Source organism: Macrobrachium rosenbergii, chromosome 43 (assembly GCF_040412425.1).
Source record: "Macrobrachium rosenbergii isolate ZJJX-2024 chromosome 43, ASM4041242v1, whole genome shotgun sequence".
Lineage (NCBI taxonomy): Eukaryota > Metazoa > Arthropoda > Malacostraca > Decapoda > Palaemonidae > Macrobrachium > Macrobrachium rosenbergii.
The window spans coordinates 32142712-32167701 of record NC_089783.1 but is presented as its reverse complement, the minus strand read 5'-3'; the positions used below and the strand labels follow the sequence as shown (position 1 = coordinate 32167701).

At 40.0% G+C, this 24990-nt stretch overlaps 1 protein-coding gene across 1 annotated transcript in view; it reads left to right on the top strand.

The window, feature by feature from the left end:
• The window catches only part of LOC136828753 (ribosome biogenesis protein bop1-A), a 52922-nt gene that overhangs the window by 3904 nt on the left and 24028 nt on the right, over nt 1-24990 (top strand). Inside the window, exons 2-5 of the mRNA XM_067086963.1 lie at nt 6902-7919; nt 15395-15510; nt 15700-15774; nt 19068-19224. Of these exons, the coding sequence (XP_066943064.1) occupies nt 6902-7919; nt 15395-15510; nt 15700-15774; nt 19068-19224 (1366 nt within the window). The remainder of the gene's footprint in view (nt 1-6901; nt 7920-15394; nt 15511-15699; nt 15775-19067; nt 19225-24990) is intronic.

Below are 24990 nucleotides of genomic sequence, written 5' to 3'. Positions count from 1 at the left end.
ATACCGGAATATTTTAATAGTTTTATCACAAAAAGTGCATTTAATCATGAAAATATGAAAATACAGTAATTAGTGAATATTTCTCAGTGAAAAATACCGCAAATGGGTGAATTTTCCACGAATAATGGGTAGATGTGTTCCACAGAGAAATCTGCGAATACAGTCGCGAATCGTGAGTCTGCGAATACGGGCAGTTTACTGTATTACATAAATATATTTTGCATATATTCTGTGTGCATGGATATATGTACATGTATGCATTGCATTAAGGTAACCTATGCACTTACTGTGTGTTTGCTCCCTCCCCCTCTCTCTCTCTCTCTCAAAACTTTTTTTTAGAGAGAGAAGGGTGGGAGAGCAAATGCACAGTAATGCAGTGCATGTATATAGCACTAGCCTGCATTACTGTATTATGTACAATACTACGACAATAAATGAATGTCAACTTAAAATACTGTGCCAGGGAGAGTGTGTTTGTGTGTATTACAGTATACAGTTTACTAATGTATGAAAATTTAAAAATATGCAAAAAATGCTGTAAGTAGTGGAAAGGTGACAATAAAACAACAATTAAAGATGGTTGATTCAAACCAATTACCTGTGCAGTATGCATGTACTGTATATTAGTAAGGGCTGGGCTCCTTACTTATCAACCATTTTCCGTACCAAGCAACTGTGGGAACAAAATTACGTTGATAAGCCAAGAGTGCCAATGCTGCCGCCTGCAATCAGACACAGGCAAGAGTAGCTTCATGACTGGCTGTGACAAGGGAGGCAAAGGTCTATGCATTTGACCTCACAGGACTTCTATATTGCTTGTACATGTATCAGTATAGATAATCAGTGCATCTTTGTGGTTCTTGTTACAGCATGTGATGAAAGTGATACAGGTTGTTCGGCATGGTTGTATTACCCAATGCTTCCATTTATTTCTTCTTTAGCATTATTGTAAGTTTTCACATTAGGATTGCCTTTATTTAAAATGAAATTAGAGTTCATATGGTGCCACTGGAAAGTAGTAAGGGCTCACAGCCTGACAGTTATGGTGAATGTGTTTCAGGTCAAGTGGAAAATTGTTGAAATCATGTAAAAAGTAGTATTGCAATACACTCCCTGAACATCTGAATTCGCCCTTAATACCACTAGCCCGAACAACTCTCAATTACCAATCCCACAAGTGGGAATTTTAACAGCCAGTGTTACCATTGCTGTAAGTAAATCTTGTCACTTGAGCTACCATAACAAACTGTTGGCAACACTGACACAGGTGTGTGCTGTTGGAAGGTTGTTGCCTTCTGCAGGGCGAGGTTTTAATCCTATTGCCCGACTTTGCTCTTTGTATTTTGGACTTCTGATGAAGACCTGGATTGTATTTAATGGTTTTTCTCCTGGATTTTCTGGATATCTTTGACGTGGAACGTCTTTTGAATTTGGACTTGCCAGTTCCCAGTCTTGTTGGTCATCATGGACCCCTCACTTTCTACTACCGCGCCATTGGCTTCGACGTCGACCTCAACCTCAACTGCCCCAACGACTGTGGATGATGGCGCTCATCGCTTCTTCCTGCAAGAGATGGATGAGTACCTTGAGACATGATAGACATTCTATCAGGTATGTAGGAAGGTTAAGTGTGATGTGCAGACACATTGCAATGAATGTTCCTATTGGATGGCACAAGAGATGGAGGATTACATTCGTCATCGCAAGTCTTTGGCTACTAAGGATGGCAAACATCGGTCAGATTCTTAGTTGCCTCAAGTATCTCTGGCTTGATGGATTTAGTGAGTTCAGAGGTAATCAAACAGATAGGGGATAGGATTGCAAGTAGTATGGAAAATTTAATAGCTAGTCTTTTCAACATTTCTCAGATAGGGATAGTAGTGTTAGGGTGTTTGATACCTTCTTCTTTTTCAGCTCCCCTGCATGTTGCAGAACCAGCCCTAACGGGTGCTGAGGGTAATGGTAGAACCACAAGCCTCTGAGTGGGTAGGTTCTGCCGGCCCCCTCAGCGCGGAGCAGGCAGTGAAGGACCCCCCAACCCCCTTGTAGTATTGATAAATTAAATGTTGATATTGTTAGTCATGATCAAGATCTAGGTGTGATAAAGGAGGAGTGAGGAGAAGGTATTAAGGGTGCAGAGTCATTCTCCTGGATGGGTTCCGGTTTCGGGTTCGAGTGTTTTTTTTGTACTCGGGCAAAAGTTTCGCCTTCATCGCTTCTTTTTGGTCTGGCTCAAAGTCTCAAGTCAGTGTTTCAGTTCCGGTGGTGCAGAATCCTTCTGCTCTAGCACCTAACTCACTTCCGACTGTTTCTGAATCTTCTACTGTAGTTTCCCCCTCCTCTGTGTTTTCTACTCCTCCGTCTAGTAAGGCAGATTCTGGTGTGTCCTTTCGGCTTCTTAAAAGTGGTTTGCGGGACCTGCATTTGGATGTGGCGGAATATAAGGTGGTTTTGCTAGATCTTTCAAATGGGTACAGACCTTTGGTGAGAGGTTGGTTATTTGAATGGTTTCTCTAACATTAGAGAGTATGTGACACAGGAGTGTCCACAATTCATGTCGGATATGTTTCAGGGTTATCGGGGGGGCGCAGTTTCGGTGTACTTTCTGTCCCTTCGTTTCTAAGGTTTCTTCTGGGTTATCTGTCGCTTCGGCCTCTTCTACTTCTGCTCTGGTCTTTCCGGCGGCTTCCACATCTTCCGTTTTCCCCTCCTTCGACTTTTGGCTTTTCCTCTGTCTCCCGCCTTTCCTTCCTCAGTACAGTCTTTTCTGGGGAGGAGCTTCCGGACAGGTGAAAACGCAATTTCGCCAGATTTTGGCCTCAGGCGTTTCGTGTTCCATCCCTTCGGGTATGCGGAACCCCTTGCTTCTGCTTCAAGTGGCTGTTCTGCTAGTATCAGGTATCTCACAGGGTTTGCCTGTTGCTTCCAGTTCGGGTTTGCGCTCTGCGGTTTTGGCAGGGCTTGCGGTACCTTCTTCGAGCGGTCTGCGGCTTTCATTGCCTGCATTTTCCATGGCGGGAACTCCGAGGGTAGCTTCTACCTCTTTCATTCTCCGTCCTTCTTCATCTTCTTCCGTCCCTCTGCAAGCGGTTTCGTTTGCACATCCTCCCCTAGGGTTTAGCAATGTGGGTTTGGCTACTCTCACTCGTCTTCTCCTTGGTAACAATGGGGAATCGGCTCTGGGTTTCTCAGTTCAGCCTTCTCTTCTTCCCGGCAGATTCAACTGTGCAGATTCAGCTGCGGGTACCCAGTTAGGTGTGGGTGTTCAGCATTCTGGTTAGGGTGGCCGCTTGCAGACTCTTCATCGTTGTCCAGGCTTCATTCACTTCCTCCTCCTTCGTCAGTCTTAGACCGTTTGGACATTGCGGAACAGTATTCTTATCCGGAGGTGCAGGAGATTCCGGCCGACTTAGAATATCCTCTTGCCAGCAGTAACGATTACAGACTCATACTTGAGTATGTTACTTCTTCGTATCCTCAAGCAAGAGCTCCGGACCTCCCACATTCATCAAGTCAGTCATTTTTGAGGCCCTTTATGCGAGTAAGCCAGCTCCTGCTTCTTTTTCGTGTGGGCTGGTTTGGTTCAATCGGGTTAGACAGGCTTTGGGGGAGGCGGATGGTCGTTTAGCGTCGGTAGTGGCTTCTAATAGACAGGACTCTTCTCTCTCCGCATAAGACAATTTATGCAGTTCGAGGTAACCCTTCAGCAGGTGTCAGGTTGCCATTTAACAAGTCGGTTGAGGCAGTCCTGTCTAGGTCTCAGGCGTCGCCTCGGCTCGTAGGGACTTCTCTTAGGGAAGCAGTTGCTTTGGAGGATGTGTTGAGCAATCAGACTGAGGCTCTTGCGCACTCTTTCTGGATGCTGTCAGGTTTACTGTAATGGGGTTCTCAAAGAATGATGGCTATGTCCCTTCGGATCCATGGTTGTTGGACAGCCTAAGAAATTTGCCTTGATAGGTCTGGCGCACCAGGCAAATGCTTTGGCTTCGTCTACGACGTTTGGAGCAGAAAATTCGAAATTTCTATCTTGGTCATCTTCCCCCTCAGTATCTGGACATTCATAAAAGGGATTGCTTAGAACACCTTTAGCCTTAGCTAATTCTTTGTTCAAGGATGATGACGTAGCCAGTATGATGAACTTTGTTGCTTCTAACTCATGTCTCCGGTGTTGGCAATTATGCATCGCCGAGGGTACAGAATGTTGAGGTATCTAGACGATTGGTTGATCTTTGTCTCCTCTCTAGAGGAGCTAGTAAGGGCAAGGGAATTCTTATCGAATCTATGATGGTTCTCCTGGGGGGGACAGCGGCTCTGCACTATGCCTCATTCTCCTCCATACATGAGAGGTTCTGAAGAGCCACATGGGAGGTCGATGGACTGAGAAAGCACTGACCTGACTGTCAGTCAAAGTACTCTCCAACATGTCTCTTCACTGAAACCATTGATTGATATGGTGAGTGTATGACTAAATGGATATCTTATGCAGAGCAGATTGGTGAGCTACCATCTCTGCGGTTGTCAAAGGGGTGTGCAATAGAATTGATCCCTCCTCATCTAAATGTTGTCAGTTGGGCAAATTCAGGTGTTTAGGGAGTGTATTGCAATATGAAGTTTTCATAATAAAACTAATATTGTAATACTTACCTGGACACCTGAATGATTCCCACCCTCCTTTCCCCACATCAATTTTGACCTTGAATAAAGCAATTGACGAAAGTGGGCGTGTTGGCACACACCTGTGTCAGCATTGCCAACCGTTTGTTATGGTAGCTCAAGTGACAAGATTTTACCTGCAGCATTGATAATCTGTGTTAAAATTCCCACTAGTGGGATTGGTAATTGAGAGTTGTTCAGGCTAGTGGGATTAAGGGCAAATTCAGGTGTTCAGGTAAGTGTTACAGTATTAGTTTCATTGTGAAAACTTCATTTTTGTCAGTGCTTTGTTATTTTTTCTTGTTTAATAATTTCATGTTGCATTCATCTCCATTTACAGTACAGTACAAGAAAAAAGGAAATTTGCATAATTAATGTCTAACACATTTAAATGCATAGTACAGTACAGTACTGTATATTCTTGATGGTACATACAAAGAAGAAAACATGTTACATGATAATAGGACCTATTTTATACAAGGCTGCTTGCTGTCTGTCAAGGCTTGGTTAGTCTTAACTCAGTAAGACTAATGCTTCTTTCTGATTTGGACAGACTGACTTGGCTAGGTGTACTTAAGGTGCTTACCTTACAAGCATTCTGTACAGTCACTGCTTATTCTTGAATAGCAAGAGGTGCCTTTAAAAGCTTCAGCAAATATCAGCAAGCATGGTGTTCAGGCATTGAATATATAGCATTCATGGTGATAACTAATAAATGGTATTGGAAGTATAAAGGAAATTACTGTATCCACAAACAGACTGACCACCTACTGAGGGTACAGTACTATACTCAGCAACACTAACAGCTTACGTTGAAGTGTTGGCATCAAAATTCAGTGGTTTTTTGTTTTGGTTCCTAGCATATTGCTGGCTATGAATTCTAGAAATGCTACATAATTAATATTTCGGGAAAACCATTTTATTTGATATTTTCACTCTGTAAATAGATGAAAACTTGCCAATACCAAGATCAAATTTCAAAGTTGATACCAATGATTTATACAGCCTCTAGAGCAACAAAATGAGAACAATATTCACTTTATAGAGTAATTTGAGACTCTATGAAAGTGAATTTAAGTGAACAATATCAAAGCTCCAACACTTGATTCATGAATATATATTCATATCCTACTTGGGGAAATCATAATTTCATTGCAATATTTGATTATTTTGTAAAGTAACTGTATTGTATGAGTAAAAATGTATTAAATCCATACATTAAAGTTACCAATTTTTTTATTACATTGGCAATAGTCCAGCATGGTGCAGATGTATGTTAGCACTAACTCTGTTTTGTGATGATAATTAAGGTGATGTGTTGTCATCTATTTGCTATGATGTGATAAATGCATATTATATTGTTACTTGAGCTTGTAGTTGGAACAAAAGGATGAAAATCTGACAAACTAATGTCAAGATTTCAGGGCCAAAGTATTACGTATACATTAGAACAGTCATAAATAAAGAGAGAACATTGTTGCCCAGCTAATAGTGGCTCCAAGGATAGAAATTTATGTAACCATGGTATTTAATAGCTACAGTACAGTAAAAGATTTTGGTTATCCCGCTGTTTCAGAATGATATTGATATGTGTGTTGGGTGGAGGTAGTAGAATAGCTGTTATTTCAGCTTAGCTCCATTTCTCAACCTGCTCCAAATAAAAAGAAACATTTCATGGATTTTTTATTAATGGGACTTTGAGGTTTTCAAGATTGATATTGCCACATGGCTTATAACATTAAGCATCAGAAGCATTGTTTTTATACCAGGGGTCTGTTATAGAAAGTGAGCCATCGTCTGTATAATACTGCATTCATGTGTGAACTTTTTGAATAAATTTTGGTCTGCAGTATTTTTTTTTTTTTATAATTATTTGGGTACCAGCAAAAGCTTTACGCTGAAATATTGAGTTATGGAACCCATGGATCAACATAACATTTTGTAGCTGTGACAAGGTAATATGGTGGGCACTTCATGCATACTTCTTTAATTAATTGTTTTCCATACACATCATTTGCAGGGTGCCTCATTTTGTCTAACTGCCTGTAGACTCTTGAGTAACAGTCATTTGATATTGGCTGTATTTCCAACTAATATCCACATTCAAGACTTTGAACTTTTGGAGATATTTAAAAGCTTCCTTTCAGTTATGGACACACTTTCAGTGCCATCAGTGATGAAGGTAATTGTAAAACTATGATTCATATTTCTAAATAATTGAATTAAATTGCTTTTTTTTTTTTTGCAGGTTGATTATTTAACAACATTGGATGATGAAGGTGATTCTTCTGACTCTGAGTATGAAGAAATTGAGGATGATGATGAGTTACTGGTATGGGAAGATGGGGATGAGGATGATGAGAATGAAATATCCACAGAAGGCAAAGACATCAAGGAGGGATGTACAGAACAGAATTCAAAACCGAAGGTTAATGGTGTTGCGCCCAGTTTGAGTGACAGCAATCAGGACTCTGAAGAAGATGAAGATGATGATGAATCAGATGAGAGTGAATCAGAGGAAGAAGAGGATGATGGTGTTGATAGCCTTGCTGAAGACTCTGAGGACTCTGATGGGAAAGAAAGTGAAAGCGAAGAGACCTCCCAACAAGAAAAAGAAATACCACTTGATAAAGACAGTGGTGTTGAAACAGATGTATCTAAAGATGGTCAGGCTAGTACAAGCAGGTCTTCAGAAGTACCTGATGAATATGAATATGATTCTTCTGATGAAGAGGACCTTCGAAATACTATAGGCAACATACCCATAAATTGGTATGATGACTATCCTCATCTTGGATATGATTTAGAGGGTAAACCCATTCTTAAACCAGAACAAGGGGATGCTTTAGATAAATTCCTCAACAAATTAGAAAACCCAGATTTTAATCGCACTGTTTTTGACAAACTGACTGGACAAGAAGTTCGACTAAGTGATGGAGATCTTGATATTGTCAAACGTATTATGGGTCGCAGAGTACCTGACAAAAACTTTGAAATGTATCCCAAGTTTCTTGATTTGTTCTCACATGAAGTCATGGAGATGCCTTTATCAGGGCGGCCTGAGCATAAAAGATCGTTTATCCCATCACGAGCTGAAGCTGCTTACGTAGCTCGAAGAGCATTACTTATCAGAAGAGGACTTATTAAATATAATAAGGAAAAGAAAGAAAAAAAGGATGACTTCAGTTATGACCTGTGGCATGATGAAGGTACGAAAATGAGAGGTGTCTTCAATCACATGCCTGCACCAAAAAGGAAGTTACCAGGTGAGAAATGATAACCTCTTTTTATATTTCTTTCTATCTAATTTTATATAGTATAGTATTCCATATCTAAAAGGGAATCAAAGCATGTAGGCATGCAGGTCCAGGAGTTTGTATACCATTTGAAATAGGTTTTGAATTAAATTAGTATTAATCATAGGATAAAAGAGACCACTCTAAAATTCAAAGTTTTGATTTTGATTTTGTAGTCTTTGGGGGAAAAAGAATACTTGAGTTTACATTGTACTGTATATACAGACTAGAGATATTTGAAATGGAAATAATTTTGGTGAAAGCTGGTCCATTTTACATCAGTATATACAGTAAAGATTACAGTCATAGTCCAAGTTTTGGATCTGGCATGCCACTGTCAAATTTGAGTAATATCCGAAGATTTAGGAGCACAATAAGTAATTGTAATTCGAAGTATTCTCATAATTGTAAGGCTTAGAGGTGATCTTGTGTACATCTTTTGTCAGAGAAAGTATGTTTACTTTAAGGAAATGGCAGAAAAGATGGTCTTCCTTCTCCTGACCGACAGTAAGAAAAATATAAAAGCACAAGAAGAATCAGTTGTTGGTCATCTTCCTTTCAAACAGATAGGAGCAAAATTAAACCAGCTGAAGGTTTGGCATGTACTCCTAGCCCATAAATATATTTTAGAAGGCACCAGTGTTTCTTATATGCTCAGTGTGATGAGTTGTTGTCAATTGAGCATGTGAGATGCATTACTAAAAGTATAGTGGCTACCACAGAAGATTTTATCTTTTTTTTTAAAACCATCAAAATTGTAAGAGAATTTTTTTTCACACCTTATTCACCTGGCTTATTTATGGGTATGAATCTTGTCTGCTTTTAGAGAAAGCTGTATCTTTGGCATTCAAAACAAAGATAATTTGTAACCATATCTTCAGCATTCAAAATAAAGATCACTTGGTAGACCCAGGTAATTGTCTAGGCCACTTTTTCTCCTCCACATATGTCTCAGATGTTTAGTTCTCTTCAGAAATCTTCTTCCCACTGCCTATAGTGGTGCTCGGTGCAGTCACTAGTTTGGCTGTTAGCTGTTTTTCATGATATGATTTTTTTGTTTTTTTGGGGGATGTCTTTGACTGACAGTAGGAACAAACATCAGTTTTATATAAGTAACTTACCAAGTAATTACATTGCTATAGTTTCTAATTATCGTGGCAGCTTAAAATTTTGAACTTCATGGTAGTGCCTGTATTGTTCTGGTGTAGATAACTACCCCCCCACTTTCAGGGAAGAATAGGTAAAACAGCTGGAGAGCTCAATTCATTTCTGCTAGTCAACAACTAAACATTGGTTGTTTGAGCAGCTTTGATTTTGTATTTTTCTCTGGATGATTGTGTCTGATTGCTGTTTTTGGTGAAGTATTCATTATTTTGGTAGGCTTTGCTATTTACAGTTAGCTTAGATGTACTAGACTTTATCTGTATGAGACTTTTGATTGTTTCTGACTCTACTGCTCCTAGTATCCGGTTTTGCAGCAAAAGCTGCAGTACCAGATTGACGTCGGCCAAGTACAACTCGCACACTATGCGTTATCATTGTAGAGGGCAAATTTGCTTGCCCGATCTGACTTGTGAAGAGTGTAGAGATTCGGATCGGTAAATGGAAAACTTTGAATGTACACATTGACAGACTTCAAAGAGACAGAGAGAAAAAGGCTACTGCTAGAGCCGAAGCTAGGTGTTCTGCTAGCCAGGTTTCTTCTCCTAAATTGGATTTTGCCAGTGTACCTATCTGTCTACACCCGTGACTGCTTCTTCCCCCATTAACAGCCCTCTGACTTTTCCCATCTACTCTGTTACCTGGCTCCCAAACTTCCGACTCTCAATGCCATCTCCAGCCTTGAAGACAGGAGAGACCAGAAATTTGGTCTACTAGTTAATACTCTAGCCCAAATACAGTAGGGGCTTCTTTAAAGACCCTTATGGACAAGATGAGTGCCAGTGGTGTATGTGCAAGTGCCGTGTCAATGGAGGAGGTGACTACTCGTCTCACTGATGCTCCTAGACAAAGTTCCCTGTCAGACTTCCCTAAACCTGGGAGGAGGCATACTGGAGGGTCCAAGGGAGGTCGGTGGGCTCTGCCTACAGGTAGTTGCCCCCTCAGCTGAGCCTTGGTGAAATCGGTGGAAGTGTGGCTGTCTGAGTAGACTTGGTCTCTGAGGCAAAAGTCTTGGGAAGTCCACCAGCAGCCTGAGCAGGTCTGGGAACCACTCCTTCTGCGGCCAGAATGGAGCTACGAGGGTCATTGAAGTATTGCTGTGAGAAAGAAACTTGTTTATGACTTCCCTGACCATGCTGAATGGCGGGAAGGCGTATATATCCAGGTTCGACCAGTCCTGGAGCATGGCTTCTGTAGCCCATGCCAGAGGGTCCGGGGCTCAAGAACACTACAAGGGGAAGCGATGGCTTCTGGATGTTGTGAACAGGTCTATCAATGGCTTTCCCCACCTTTTCCACAGGTTGGTGCACACCTGCGGGTTCAGCATCCACTCCGTTGGTAGAACCTGCCCACAGCGACTTAGCTCGTCCATAGGACATTCATCTTGCCCTGGATGAATCGAGTAACAATTCTGGTGCGATTCCCCTCTGCCCAGAGAAGGAGATCCTTGGCTGCCTCGTAAAGGGAGGAGGAGTGAGTACCTCCCTGGTTTCTGATGTAAGACTGAGCCGTCGTGTTGTCTGAATGGACCACTGCTGTCCTGTTGAAGTTCTTTCACTCTGAAGTGAAGTTCTCTCACCTCCTGGGACCACATCCCAGAAACTACCATGTTGTCTAGAAGAGCTCCCCAACCCAGAATCAATTCGTCCGAGTATAAGATTAGACTGGGGTTCAGAGGAAGAAGCAATTTCCCTACTAAAAACCTTATTTCTGAAAGCCACCACTGAAGGTCCTCCTTGACTTCGGGCGTGATGGGGAAAATGTACAAGTCTGGAAGAGTTTTCCTGCAGCAACTGGCCTTTAGGAAGAATTGAAGTACCCTTGCTTGGAGTCTTCCTAAAGGTACGAACTTCTCGATGGACAAGTGTGCTCCCAGCAGACTCATCCATTCATTGGCCGAGCAGGATGGGTGAGAGAGGAAGCTTCGGACTGTCCGAAAGCAGGATTTGACTCTTCTGGGAGACGGAAAAGCCCGAAAACTCAGAGTCGATCCTCATCCCTAAATAGAGAATTGATTAAGTTGGGACTACTTGTGACTTCTGTAGATTGATTAAAAAGCCCAATTCCTGAGCAAGAAGTAGTGTCTTCTGAAGGTCCTCTGTGCACTTTGCTCTAATAGAGGGAGCCTGCTCGGGGAACCGGGAAATTTCCGAGACGTGTCCCTGGGAGAACAAACCTTTGCATATATGCCAGAGCTGAAAGCCATTCGCTTAAGGCTTCAGTTCTTCTTGACCCTCGCTCACTCCTAGACTGCGGTATTCCTTTAAATAAGACCACAACTCTTACTTTTTTACATTAGCACTTGCCACCTAGAGACGAGGGTTTTTCTGGAGATGATGAATCAAATTTTTCTAGTCCAACTGGAATATCTGGCGGATGAACTGAGCCATCAGAAACTCACTCCTACTCCTGAGTGGACCTTGAATCCCCTGAACTGTAGGGTTATATGCTTCTTTGGGGCAGGCCAACCTTGACTGTCTGCCACCTTAAAGGGATCTTCTAGTTTGGGCAACAGACACCATACTGCAAGATCGTTCCAGTCTGGACCTCTAAGCTCTTACCGTTCGACATGGTCAAGGAAGTGTTGAACTTTCTCAGGCTTGTCAGAACGTTACAACGTTCCTCGTAGCCCTGTTCTGAACTATAATTTATGGTTCCTAAATTGCTACTGTTGATTGGTGGACTCTCCAAGAATCCTTCCACTATTTGTTTCTTATTGATCAACCTCACTTCCAGAGACATCACCAAGGGTGGTACGCCCTTACCCGGACAGGCTTTGGGCTGTCCAGGTGCTTGTCAGGAAGAAGGGGATTTTCAGAGGTGCTACAAGAGACATTTGAAAGATTCAGATGTCATCTTGTAGTTCAGTCTACCAATCTAAGTGAACAATGTTCCGAATTGGGTGTCTCAGACTCTAAATTTCTTCTTCTGAGACACTTATGACTCAATGGCAGCATTGCCTCTTTTATCGGAGAGGATATAGGATCTCTCATGTTCCTCCTCTTAAGGGGTATCAAGCTACGTCTGATTCAGTAACGCAGTTTGCTCATTTACCCTGGGGTTTTTTAACCGAGAACAAGGACCCTTCCATGACCTGGATCCGTTCTCTCTCAAGAACCAGCTCTGCCCCGAGCTCCTAGGAGTGCCCGCCAGCTCCCAACCAATTAGTTATCTGGTGGCCAGCTAATCTGGCTCCACCTACATCCTGGCACCAGCTCAGTACACCCAGCGCCTGGCGCCAGGTTCCGATCGTCTGGTCAAATCTCCCCATATCTTGGATCTGGGGAGGAGTAGGAAGCTCTCTGTTCTGTTGGAGTTTTCAGGTATTGCCTGAGCAGGATTGGAAGCACAGAGGGCTATTCATAACCTTTAGTGTTCTGACAGGGAACCTTATTTGCCCTCTATCTAAGAATGCATTGTTCTTCATGTATGGACTTGGTGTATGAGATCATTCTTAGTTCAGGAGGGCATTGGACCTACATTTAAGTGAAAGCTGAAGACGTCGGAACAACTTCTACCTCATTAGCCGTCATGCATATACACCCCTTACATCCCTGGAAGAATTATCGATTTTCACTTCTCACCTCTTCAGAAAAGTTTAAACAGTGTTAAAATTTTTTGCAGTACCATGCGATTATTATTACAGTAATTGGCTTGGCATCTCGGAAGGAAGCATAGGATTTTCTCATACTATCTCTCCACCTTATAGTAAGGTGCCGAGTTTTGTGAGAGCCATGGGTTACAACGTATCTGGAGCACCCACCACTCTCAGTAGATGGGTCTTGGTCTGTATTTCAGTGCAGGTGACAGTGTTATCTGGTTGTTTTTTGTTGTGGTACTGCACCCCGGGGCAAGGACAATTTTTGAAGTTTTGCTAGCCTTCGGGTAGCTCCTTCGCTGCAAAACTTCCAATTATGCTTTGCTAGCCATCGAACTACTCGTTGGCTGCAAGGCTCCCACTTAGGTAGAGGCACACCGCAGCTTTACCGCCCCGCCACTACAGGTTAAGTTGAGTACCAACCAGAGGTAATTTTCCACTGCAGGCTCTCTTAACTAATAAGGAACTACAAGCATTGTATCCAATGCTAGCAACTTTTTCTATTTCAAATTCATTACATGACTTAATGTTTTGGAGTAGAATATGTCCATGTATCTCACCTTCTGTCATTGTGGGAATTAGCTGTTTAATTACTTGGTAAGTTACTTATTTTTATAACAAAATAAAGTTTTATATATACTTACCAAGTAATTACGTGATCAGAGCCCTCCTTCCTCCCCTCTGATGGACATATGGCATAAACAGAATAATGAGGTTTTCTGGTAAGTAGTTCCTGGTATTCCCATTAGTGGGCAGGGCCAGTCATCTACACTAAACTTTGAAGCATTACCCGCGAATTTTTTCATTTAAGCTGCCGTGCAAGAGGAAACTATAGCTATGTAATTACTTGGTAAGTATATATAAAACTTTATTTTATTATTATGAAAATGTCATTTTCTTATACTTAAACATCAGTGCATGCATTACTAATGAAAGATGTCAGTGAGATGAATGGTTTATTTTTATTGTTCTTTCTTAAATCATGTCATCTTGCCATTTCAGCATGTATGACACTGAATGAAATTGTGGTTTCTTTGTTTGGGCCATGTCCCTAAATTTCATCCTTACATCCATCCAAGGATATGCCTAACTTGCATCCATCCAAGGACATGCCTGTAGCTGGTCTCCATCTAACGCTCTGTGATACATATTCCACATCTCTGTCAGAAATAAAGGGCTTCGCCTACCTGCTCCATGCCGATTAGGACGGCCAATATAATTGTCTTCGAACCAGTTTAAAATCGGAATTAACTCCTCTGGTAAGCTACCTGCCAAAGAATCCACGTCGCTGTCAAGGTCATCAACTGGCACAAAACAGAGCAGTTATCATTTTCGTATATACAATAATGCAAAGTCTGGATTGCTGTTGTATAAATGCATGAGACCAAAACCATTGAACTGTTGTAGTAGAATTTGAGACAGATAAAAAAGGCAGCCTCTGACTTCTACACTGGGGAAAGAGTCTTGCATGGCAGTAAAAGCTGCACATTCAAAATTGCAATTGATAACTGCAGGTTGTGCATTTGTAACCATATCTTTTACCACCTTAGACATCCTCATAGAGGTTGCATACTGTTTGTGTTGTAAGAGCGCTCACAGTACAGTACAGGGTCAACTCCATTATTTTTCCTAACCATGATGATATGCACTTGATAAAATAGCTGTGGTGTTACTGCAAATGTTCCGTCAGCATACCAAGTCTTGGAAGGTGCTGTGTGCTCTAACCAACTCTCTCTCCCAAATATATTAATCTGTTCATTGTTTGTCCCTCTGTCCACCAAACAGAAATTTTCCTCAGTTTCTGGGGTGCATTTATGCATCATTTATCAATGAGGTAACTAAAGCTCTTGAATGGATCATGGATTTTCAGGGACTTGATTAACTTTGTCTCGTTTTCCAAGAATAATTTTTCACATTGCTTGCCTGTTTGGTAAATGTGCCATACCTGTCACGGACATTTCTTCAATGCACTTTTGATAATTGTACTTCGAGGCTCACACATCTTTTCAGCCTGGTCTCTGGCATCAGTTATGACCTTTTCCACTTCGATGGCAACTGCTGATAGCGGATGAGTGTGTTCGTTGATCTTTTTGATCACCTACCATCTTCATGGCATTGCCAAAACTTAACTTTCACTTGTGTTTTGCTTGATTTGTTGAAATGATAAATATAACTGTCTTGACAGAACTTCTCTCTGCCTCACTTACTGTATACTGATTCAGCCATGGGTTTAAGGAAATAGAACTTTCGTATGGAACTACAACTCCAAAATCAAAACAGACATTCCTAAGAACGATGAAAAACCAATTAACTTAGTAAGCTTAAACACTTGTTTATGCAGTAATCACACTTAAGAATGATATGTAAAGAAGCAGTTGGCGGAGCTGAAACACCCATCGTTGAAATCTTTGTGATTGAAATGGCCGCTCTGAAATGGCGGCGCTGAACTGACCCAATCCTGTCAGTGACATTACATTCAGTCTTTCTGGGAGGTGAAGGGCTTTTTTTGGGATCAGGACTAATATGATACTTGCTGCCTGGTTCAGTAAGACGTGTTTGAATGTGGAAATTATTTTTAAGTGTTTAATTTCCAACTAGTGAATATAAGGTGAATTTGAATTGGGTTTTAGGGAACTGGTGTGTTGTACTGTAATATTTTAAAACTTTATCTGTGGATGTGTTTCAGGCCATGGTGAATCCTATCACCCACCTCCAGAATACCTCCCAACCCATCCAAAGCTGCTAAAGGAAAGAACATTTTCATGTCTTCGTCATGTTCCTGCTTACAAACGATACATTCAAGTAAGTAGTTTTCGTTGAAGACACACTGTTAATAATAGTTTTGTTTTGCATTGTTGTATGGAATTACAATATTTATTTTTAACCAATAATGAATAACCAGCCTTTTGCAAATATAAATGTTAATTCTTAATTCATGATTGGTACATGGACTTCCTAATAAGAGTGTTGAATGCTTTATCCATTTCACAGGAACAGTGGGATAGATGTCTTAATCTTTATTTAGCTCCTCGCCGTAGAACCATGAAAATTCAAGCTAGCTCTACTGTAAGTACCAATATTTTTTATTTGATAATGAATTCATGCCCTTTGTGTGTTCTTGAAACTGTCATGTCAAACTTTATACATAAATTTTCAGCGTATGTTTTTATGATACCACTGACTGAAAATTAAACCCATGAAACATCAACAAAAATATGTAGCAGAGAGGACTAGTAACACTATAATAATAATGTACTGTAATGTAATATAAGGAAAGTAGTATGCACAGTAATATATGTGAATGTGCTCTCTCTCTCTCTCTCTCTCTCTCTCTCACGATGGGTCCGGCTTACGACGTTCCGAGGTTATGATGCTTTTCACATACATTCATCAGAAATTATTTCCCGGTTTATGGCGCATGTTCCAGGGTTATGATGCATTGTACACCGATCCAATGGAAGAAATATGGCTCCAAAACAGCAGAATAATAAAAAATTTGAGTTTTTTTATGAAAAACTCAATAAAATGCAGTTTACATCATTTCCAATACACCCAGAGCATTAAAAATAAGGTTTTCTTAGGATTTTTGACGATTTTCAACGATTTTTTGGTTTACGACAATTTTCGGCTTACGACACGGCGTAAGAACGGAACCCCCATCGTAAACTGGGGACTGCCTTTACTTAGCTAAGCTGCTTCCTTCACTTTTGACTCCATAGTTGATGTATGATGCCCCAGATTACACCAAGACTTGTCCCTTTATGAACAGCCTTCCCTTGGAATTGCTTTATGCAGATCAGATCTCCCACCTGCCCATCAAAGCAGGAGCCATGGAGTTAGTAGCCTTGGCTTCATCCCAAGTGTCATTTTGTTTTGATCTTTGCAGAAAAGTAGTTAAGTTTGTAGAGAAGAATTGAAAAAGAACTGTAGAGTGTAAAAAAGCCAGAGATGAAAAGCATGAAAGAATTGTTGAGCAGTGCTTTTGTTGAGTGAATTGTTGTTGAATTCCAAGGACAGAAAAGGTTTAGATTTATGAGATAAATTGCTTGCATAATATTGTGGTGTAAGAATTTTTATATTTTAAGTGTTTGGGGAAGGAAGAGAGGAAGACCTTAGATGTGCAGGATAGATAGAGTGGAAGAGTTAAAAGAACATAAGTTTCTTATTACCCATAAGGCAAGAGATTCCATTCAAGATAGTCAGTTGTGCAATGTGCTCAAGGAGACACACTGCTGATTAGCACTCCATGTTGATGTAGATGTTTGAGCAGGCTAATGTTATATGAGTTTTCTTCACAGGAGGTGTAAACAAGATTCAGCAATGACAGTATGTTGATGGCATCAAACACTGTCCTCTGTCTTGATAAAAGTTCTAGTGTTAAATACATTATAAATACAGTAAACCCCCCCGTATTCGTGGGGATGTGTACCACACCCCCCTGCGAATAGCTAAAACCAGCGAATACTTAGAACCCTTCTAAAAACATTTAGAACTGCATATTTTGATAGTTCAAACACAAAAAAAAACTAAAAATGCTTATACTGGTATTATCCTACTTTCGATGGGGCTAGGTTCCAAAAAAACCCATCATTTGTTGGAAAAAATGTATCTCGAATATGGCCTAGCCTGCACGGTATGGTAATTATTAATATCAACTAATTCTGGAGGTTCATGCAGAGTGACATATGATAATTTAATACAAAGAGAAATTTTTAATAACAAACAAGAATTAGCTTCGCCTACACTATAGTATGTTGTATACATATAGGGTAGCCTAGCCTACATTATACTGTACTCTATATTCACATAATAGCACATTATACAAACATCAACATAACAAATATGCCTCTTTTCCATGGATCTTTTAGAATCCATTCAGTATTCATATATTGCTTTTGTATTATAAATTGTGATCAATGTTTTGGTTTGGAAATCGATTATGCGGTAAGTTTATTTCGCCGTATTTAACTCAGTTCAGAGCGCTTTTCTTGCTTCTAGTTAGTGTAAATGAGTCTCTAGATACTTTATTTATATGGGGCGAGGTTGTTTTTTGTTATACGAAGTGTTTTTAAGTCGAAATATAACTTGAGTACGACTCGTTGTGAAATTAATTTAGCTATTTTTTTCGTTGGCCGTTTTTGTGTAAAAAAAAATCAAGATTCCGTTCGCTGTTTTCACTTGATTTCACCATAATGCGAGCTTTATGTATTTATCGTTTATCGGCGTAAAAATAGCAGTAATGTGTTCTTTCATGCCCAGTAGTTTTGATTAAAATACTTTCTCTCCAATTTTAATTACGGTCGAGTTTTATCCATGTTGCTGATGCATGATAATTTGTAGTCATTAGTAGCTTGAACATTGTTTTCTCAGCTTCATCTGCAACTTGCAGCTTAAATTTAGCAGTATATTTCCTTGCTGATCTTTTATCCATAGTGAATAAGGGTATAATGTAAAAATATATCAGCCCTATTCTACATAACGTCATTTGTACTATAACTATGGTAATTGTTTATTACCGTAAGGTGGTTGAAATACAAGCAAAACAGCTGTTGTTATCCAATTCGGTGATAAGCAAAACAACAGTTTCTCGTTTGGTTGTTTATGGTCGTGTGCATTTACGGAAGAGTATAACGTTACTAACAATACTTTTATCATTCTCTATTACTTTTTTTTAACTAGAATATGGGATAAAGAGATGGAGGAAAAGAAGTTGGTCTCTTGTAATTTGGTCTCTCGCTGCCTGATTGTACGCTGCTGCCTGCACCTGCACGAAATTTGAAAATATTCTATAAATATTGTTGTATCAGTATTAATTGCTTACCCCATTGCAAAATCAAATTATCATAAGGCAAATTTTTGTAACTCGAACACTACCTGAGTATTTTAATAGTTTTATCACAAAAAGTGCATTTAGTCATGAAGAAGAGATGAAAATACAGTAATTAGTGAATATTTCTCAGTGAAAAATACCGTGAATGGGCGAATTTTCAGCGAATAATGCATATACTGTATATGTTCCATAGAGAAATCCACGAACAGGTGAGTCCGCGAATCATGAGACCGTGAATCGTGAGACCGCGAATACAGGGGGTTTACTGTACCTGCATTAATTATTTACCCCTGTGATTTCAATCTCACTTGTAGATTTGACTGGGCCTAGTGCATTAGACTTTACCTTCTGCCTAACAGAAACAGTACAGTTGATCCTGGGATTTCAGAACACAAAATGTTAGGCATATGTATATATGATTAAGGAGATTGTAAATGAGAACAATGTTTAGAAGAAAACTCATATGACTTATTGGTATATATGTAGAATTTCTGAAATCTGTATTTCAGGCGTATGTATCCCTTTGCAGGATCTCATACCATTATTACCGAAGCCTCAGGACCTTCGGCCATTCCCCACTCAAGAAGCTATTGTGTTTACTGGTCATAAGTCTATCATAAGAACCATCGCTGTCCATCCTCTTGGCAAGTACTTGGCATCGGGCTCAGATGATCACACTGTTAAAAGTAAGTTACCTTCTTTTTCTCAATTTATTTAATGGAACTTGAATAGGTTTACAATGGCTATACAATTTTCGTAAGATTCATGTTAACTGAAGTGCAGACACGTTATTAAGGACCCTGTTTGCAGAGTATTGTTTTAGAGCTAAAGGAATGGGAACCGTTTGGTACTAGGCAGTAAGATAACAGGACACCCAAACATGATGTAGATGCTGATGCTTAGCAGAGAGTACCCTCATTAGTTCTTGGGGTACAGCCACTGAGGATGTTAATTCAAGTTCCCTTTAAAGATAATGGAAATTAACCACAAAGAATATCTTTAGTTGATGGTCTAAATCATAATAACCATTGTTAAACAGGATGCCACCACTTTCAATAATTTGGTTCTAGATACCTGAAGCATGTGGCTTTATGACCATCTTTTCATGGTATGCAGAGCATTTTTTGCAGCATTAAAGTAAATTAGTATTAAAAAAGTACAGTATTGCCCTTACTCAGTGAAGCATGGACTGGTTTGATGTAAGATTGCCAAATTAGTAAATCTTGATATAGCTAAACTATGGTCTAACACCCCGCTGACAATACCTCATAAGTAATCTGCTCCATTTCTCTATTAAGGCTTAGAGCAACAGCAGTTCACAATGAGTTGTGAGCTAATAACTGCAGCATGTTACAGTTACTGAAGTATTTTTGAGACTAACTGTCATGTCACATTTAGTAAATGGCAGGCATTGTGGAATTATGAATGTGACAGTAACAAGACATAAAGTCAATTGTTGGATTGTGGTTTTTTCATTACAAAAATGAAGTCTTATTGAAAATAATAATATTCTGTCTTCTAATAGGTTGCATGAGGCTGACTCAAGGGTATTGGAAGAATAATCCACATGATTTAGTCCCTGAATGCAGGAGAACATGAGTTGTAGTAGCCAATAACACTGAAGTCTATATCTTTTGGCAGTACTATGAATGAGAGAGAGTCTCAACAGATACAAATTCAACCTCTTTTGAGAAACATAGCTTATATGTAGAATATTATTTTGAAGGCTCTTCCTCTAGAATAAGATTATTCCAGATTATATTCTAAGTACTCACACTAATATTTATATGTTCTGCTTTACCAGCTGTCACCTTATTATAGGTTTTCAGAATTACCTTTGTCAGCTTGTAGGACATTGAAGCTTGTGGTTCAGGCTTGTGGTACTGCATTAAAAGTGCTTGTTTTCCTCTAGATATATAAATTCAGGTGGCACTGCTGGTAATTAACATTGATGTCATTACATTCTTAAGTATTTACAGTTTTATATAAGTAACTTACCAAGTAATTACATGGCTATAGTTTCCACTTAACGGCAGCTTAGATTCAAAATTTTGCTGGTAGCGCTTCAGTATAGTTTGTGTAGGTGATCATCCCGTCCCACCAATGGAATATTGGAACGACCTGGCAAACAATTCTCATTCGTTTCCTGCTGTCCGTGGTGGCAACCTTGGTCTGGCGGTAGCAATTTCATTATTTTCTGGTTATTTTACTGGATTCCCATAGAGGGTTCTTTAAATCAACCATCTGAACCCATATATTGTAGCCTTCAAGCTGAAATCTTTCTGAATGAGTTTTTTCTCATTTTGTTTTACATTGATTCAGTCATCATCGAGCCGCTGGTAAACGACAACATTTGCATTGATGGTTTGTTTACCAGTTTGGCTTCTGGCGGCGCCGATAATTGTCTTACTTTAAAAGTAATTCTCAGATGTTATGACATTCCATTATAAAAGTAAACTGTATACTACGCATTTCATTTGGCCATAACTTTGGCAATTTATGAATTGTTTTCTGGCTATAAACAACTAGTGAGCCGCCAATAATAGTTTTGTTTTTAAAGTAATTCTCGAGTGTTACGACATCCATTACAAAGTAATTGGCCTAGACACTCTGTTATAAAATAATTGGTGTATGCAGTAATACTTGATCTTACGATTCGAGGCGCTAATTCACACACACACGAACTTTTCACTGGAACCTAACTAATGGGCATAATGCGATTTTTTCACAGACACACGAAATTCTCGAGAAACCCTGCAGAAGTGGGTGTTTAATTTTTGAAGTAATTTACAAGTTTTCATGCTTTTATGTGTAAAATCTGTATGAAAAATGCATGTCATTTTTTTATGTGTAAAATCTATATGAAAAATGCATTTCATGCTTTTATGTGTAAAATCTGTATGAAAAATGCATTTCATGTTTTAATGTGCAAAATCTCTATAAAAAATACATTTCATGCTTTCATGTGTAAAATCTCTATGAAAAATGCATTTCATGCTTTCATGTGTAAAATCTATATCGAAAATGTATTATTTTTATTTTTGTACATGCATAAATATGATGCAAAGGTAATTTCAGCACATTCAGTTACTGTACTTTTACAACATGTAATACCCATTTGCAAAGTTACTGCACTTTTCAAAGATGATACCCCTGCAGAAAATGTTTGTTTAATGTTTGAAGTACATTTATAAGTTTACATGCTTTTAACTGTAAAATCGATATGGAAAACTTATATTTATATTTCTGTACATAAATATCATACAAGTATTATGTCCATTTGCAAAGTCTTTGTCACAAGGTCTTTACATTACCTTGAGATGAGGTTGTTCAGTCGCGCTCATTTGATAAAATGAATTCGTTAATGTAATATCAGAGATGTAACTAAGAGTTGTATAAGTGTCATTCTTTGAAAATTACTCTGTTCACCTCGGAGAAAAGTGCTGGTGCAATCTGTATGTGCATGTAATTACAGCACGTTGAGTTGGTGTACTTTTACAAGATGTGATACCCTTAGTTACTGCATTTTTCAAAGATGATACCCCTGTAGAAAGTGTGTTTAGTTTTTAAGTTTTCGTGTTTTTAGGTGTAAAATCAGAATAGAAAATTTGTATTTATATATTTGCGCATAAATACGATACAAAAGCAGTACAGTTACTTTATTACAGTCTCTCTCTCTCTCTCTCTCTCTCTCTCTCTCTCTCTCTCTCTCTCTCTCTCTCTCTCTCTCTCTCTCTCTCGTAGTTAGCGCTCAAACATACTTTTACAACTTATTATTTCTCTGTACGTCATTACCTGTACAGTATATAATTTTAAATTGATTGAATTTTACCTGTACTGTACTACCTTCTACGAACATTATGTACATGTTTTCGATATTTTATGGAATTGTACTTTTGTTGACTGACACATGACGTTTTGCCTAGTGACGCAAAGAAAACGGCTTTTACTCTAAGTGACAAAGAAAACGGCATCCCATGAATTAGGGGTAACATTAGTATACGTACGCACCTACTGTAAATGCGCTATTATGAAACTGTGCAGTACTCAATTTTTATGTCAGCCATTTACTGTATTCCTTTTTTAAGGGTAATAAGCTAAATTTTAAATAAAATTACACCAACTTTAGTTCATTTAAAAGTTAGCTTAATACTTTGGGAGCATGATTAGGGTGATATTTAGTACTTAAACTCTGGAAATAAACATTTATTAGCATTTTTAAAGACCATGCCAAACTTACATGAAAATTCACCTTGCACGAGGGGCTCCGGAACCTAACCTCGTGTAATTTCGAGGTATGACTGTATTAGGCCTTTCATTAGGCCATAACCTTTGAAATTATGAGTTTTTTCACAGCCTTAATATATTAGCGAGCTGTAGATAATAGTTTTGCCTTAAAAGTAATTCACAGATGTTACGGCATTCCATTATAAAGTAATTGGCGTATGCCTCTTCATTAGGCATTAGCTTTTCCAATTCATGAACTGTTTACCAACCATAGGGTACATGCAAGATGCCGATAATGTTTTTGCTTTAAAGTAATTTTCAGATGTTACAACATTGTATTACTATCTTTCATTAGACCATAATTTTGGCAATTTATGATTTGTTTATCGGCCATATGCTTCGTGCAAGCCACTGATAATTGCCTTGAAAGTAGTTCTTTGGTATTTTGCCATTTCATTAAGCCTGTATCTTTAGCAGTTTTGAATTATTTACTGGACTTATGCTTCCTGGAATCCTCCAGTAAATAAATTTTTGACATAACCGTCACCCCTTCCTTTGCAGAACTCAAAGTGCCAGGCAGAAAGTAGTAAGGAGAGAAGTGAGGGTTTTTGTTGGCAGCTACGAGTTGACGTTCTTGACAGCTGAGAACCAACTCAAGCTACGAACCTTGCTGGCACCGATCTCGGGCTCCAGCTTTGCCCCCAACACCCTCTCTCATGTACTCGGCTCCAGCGGTAGCGCCCTAGCGCCAATTCTCTACTACTAGCCATCTTACCACATGCTCCCACACCTGGCTCCCTTGCTTCCCTTTCCATACCTTTGCCAGTCTTGTGTCTTGGTTAACAGATGCTAACCTTGTTATAGTGAAGTGTAGTGCAGCGGAGGAGGTGACTACTCGTCCCCCGATGCTCCTAGACCGAAGGTCCCTGTCAAACTCCCCTTGCAAACCTGGGAGGAGGCAAACTGGAAGTCCAAGGGAGGTCGGGGGGTTTCACACTGGTTGTTGCCCCCTCAGTCGAGCCTGTTGCAGTCCCAGGTATTGGCAGACAGCCAGTGGAAAGGCTTCTTGCTGGACGTGTAGTGGAGGAGGTAACTATCCGGCCTTATCGGATTTCATAAACCCAGTCCCTGTCAGACTCCCCTGCAAACCTGGGAGGAGGCATACTGTCGGTCTATGTGAGTCCGAAAGGGTTTTGCCCCCGTATAGTTACCCCTCAGTCGAGCCTGTTGTCTGCAGTCTCAACGGACAGCCATTGTAGAGGCGTCCATAAAGATGTGCTTACCTTGGCTGTGGTGGCGCCGATGACGTTTTTTCGGTTTACGGATCCCAGTGTGAACTAGATTAGGATTCCAGTGTGGACAAGAGGCTCCATTGACACTTTTGGGATCCCATCGTGGTTAGTTATGGATCAAAGTGTAGACTAGTGACGCCAATGGTGTTTTTTCCGATTTATCTCAGCCATTGTAAAGATATATTTCCAAGTTTTATTGCGTCAGTGGTTGTCGTCATTGCTTTCTGAATCTGGACAGAGTCAGAGAGCGCCCAAGTTCCGAGCTCCTGACTTCAGAGCACCCAGATTCTGAGCTCCTGACTTCAGGGCGCGGAGAGCTCCTGAGTTCCAAGTGCCCAAGTTCCGAGCTTCCATCTTCCGAGCTCCCAACTTCTGAGTGCCCAAATTCCAAGCTCCCAACTTCTGAGCGCCCACATTCCGCGTTCTGAGTTCCAAACTTCCGAGCTCCCAGGTTCTGAGCATCCGAGTTCCAAGCTCCCAACTTCTGAGAGCCCAGTTCCGAGCATCCATATGTGTCCTAGTGCCCAGTGTCTGAGCTCATGTTTGCGTGGCCACCTATGTCCTATGTCCACTCATCCTCACGTCCGTTATCTTATGCCACATTTGGGACTACGGACGCTACCTCTTCACTTTTCTACGTCGGTTTCGTCCACTCCTTTGCTTTGTTGGAGACCATTCAGCACCAACTTAGTAATTTGTTGGGCCTGTTACACCATCCACTAAAAGTCCAGTGTCCAGTGTCAAAGCACCCAGCGCCTTGGATTGTTTCTGTGCCCTGTCATGTATGGCATGGAAGAGTTTTTTCCATTCTTGTTTTGTATTCTCTAGAAGGAAATCTCTGGTGCTCTCTTCTACTGTGAGATTCACACAGTTGCAATGAGTTGTCGCTCCCAAACGACGATGTTACAACACTAGTTTCGGAGCGCTCGACAT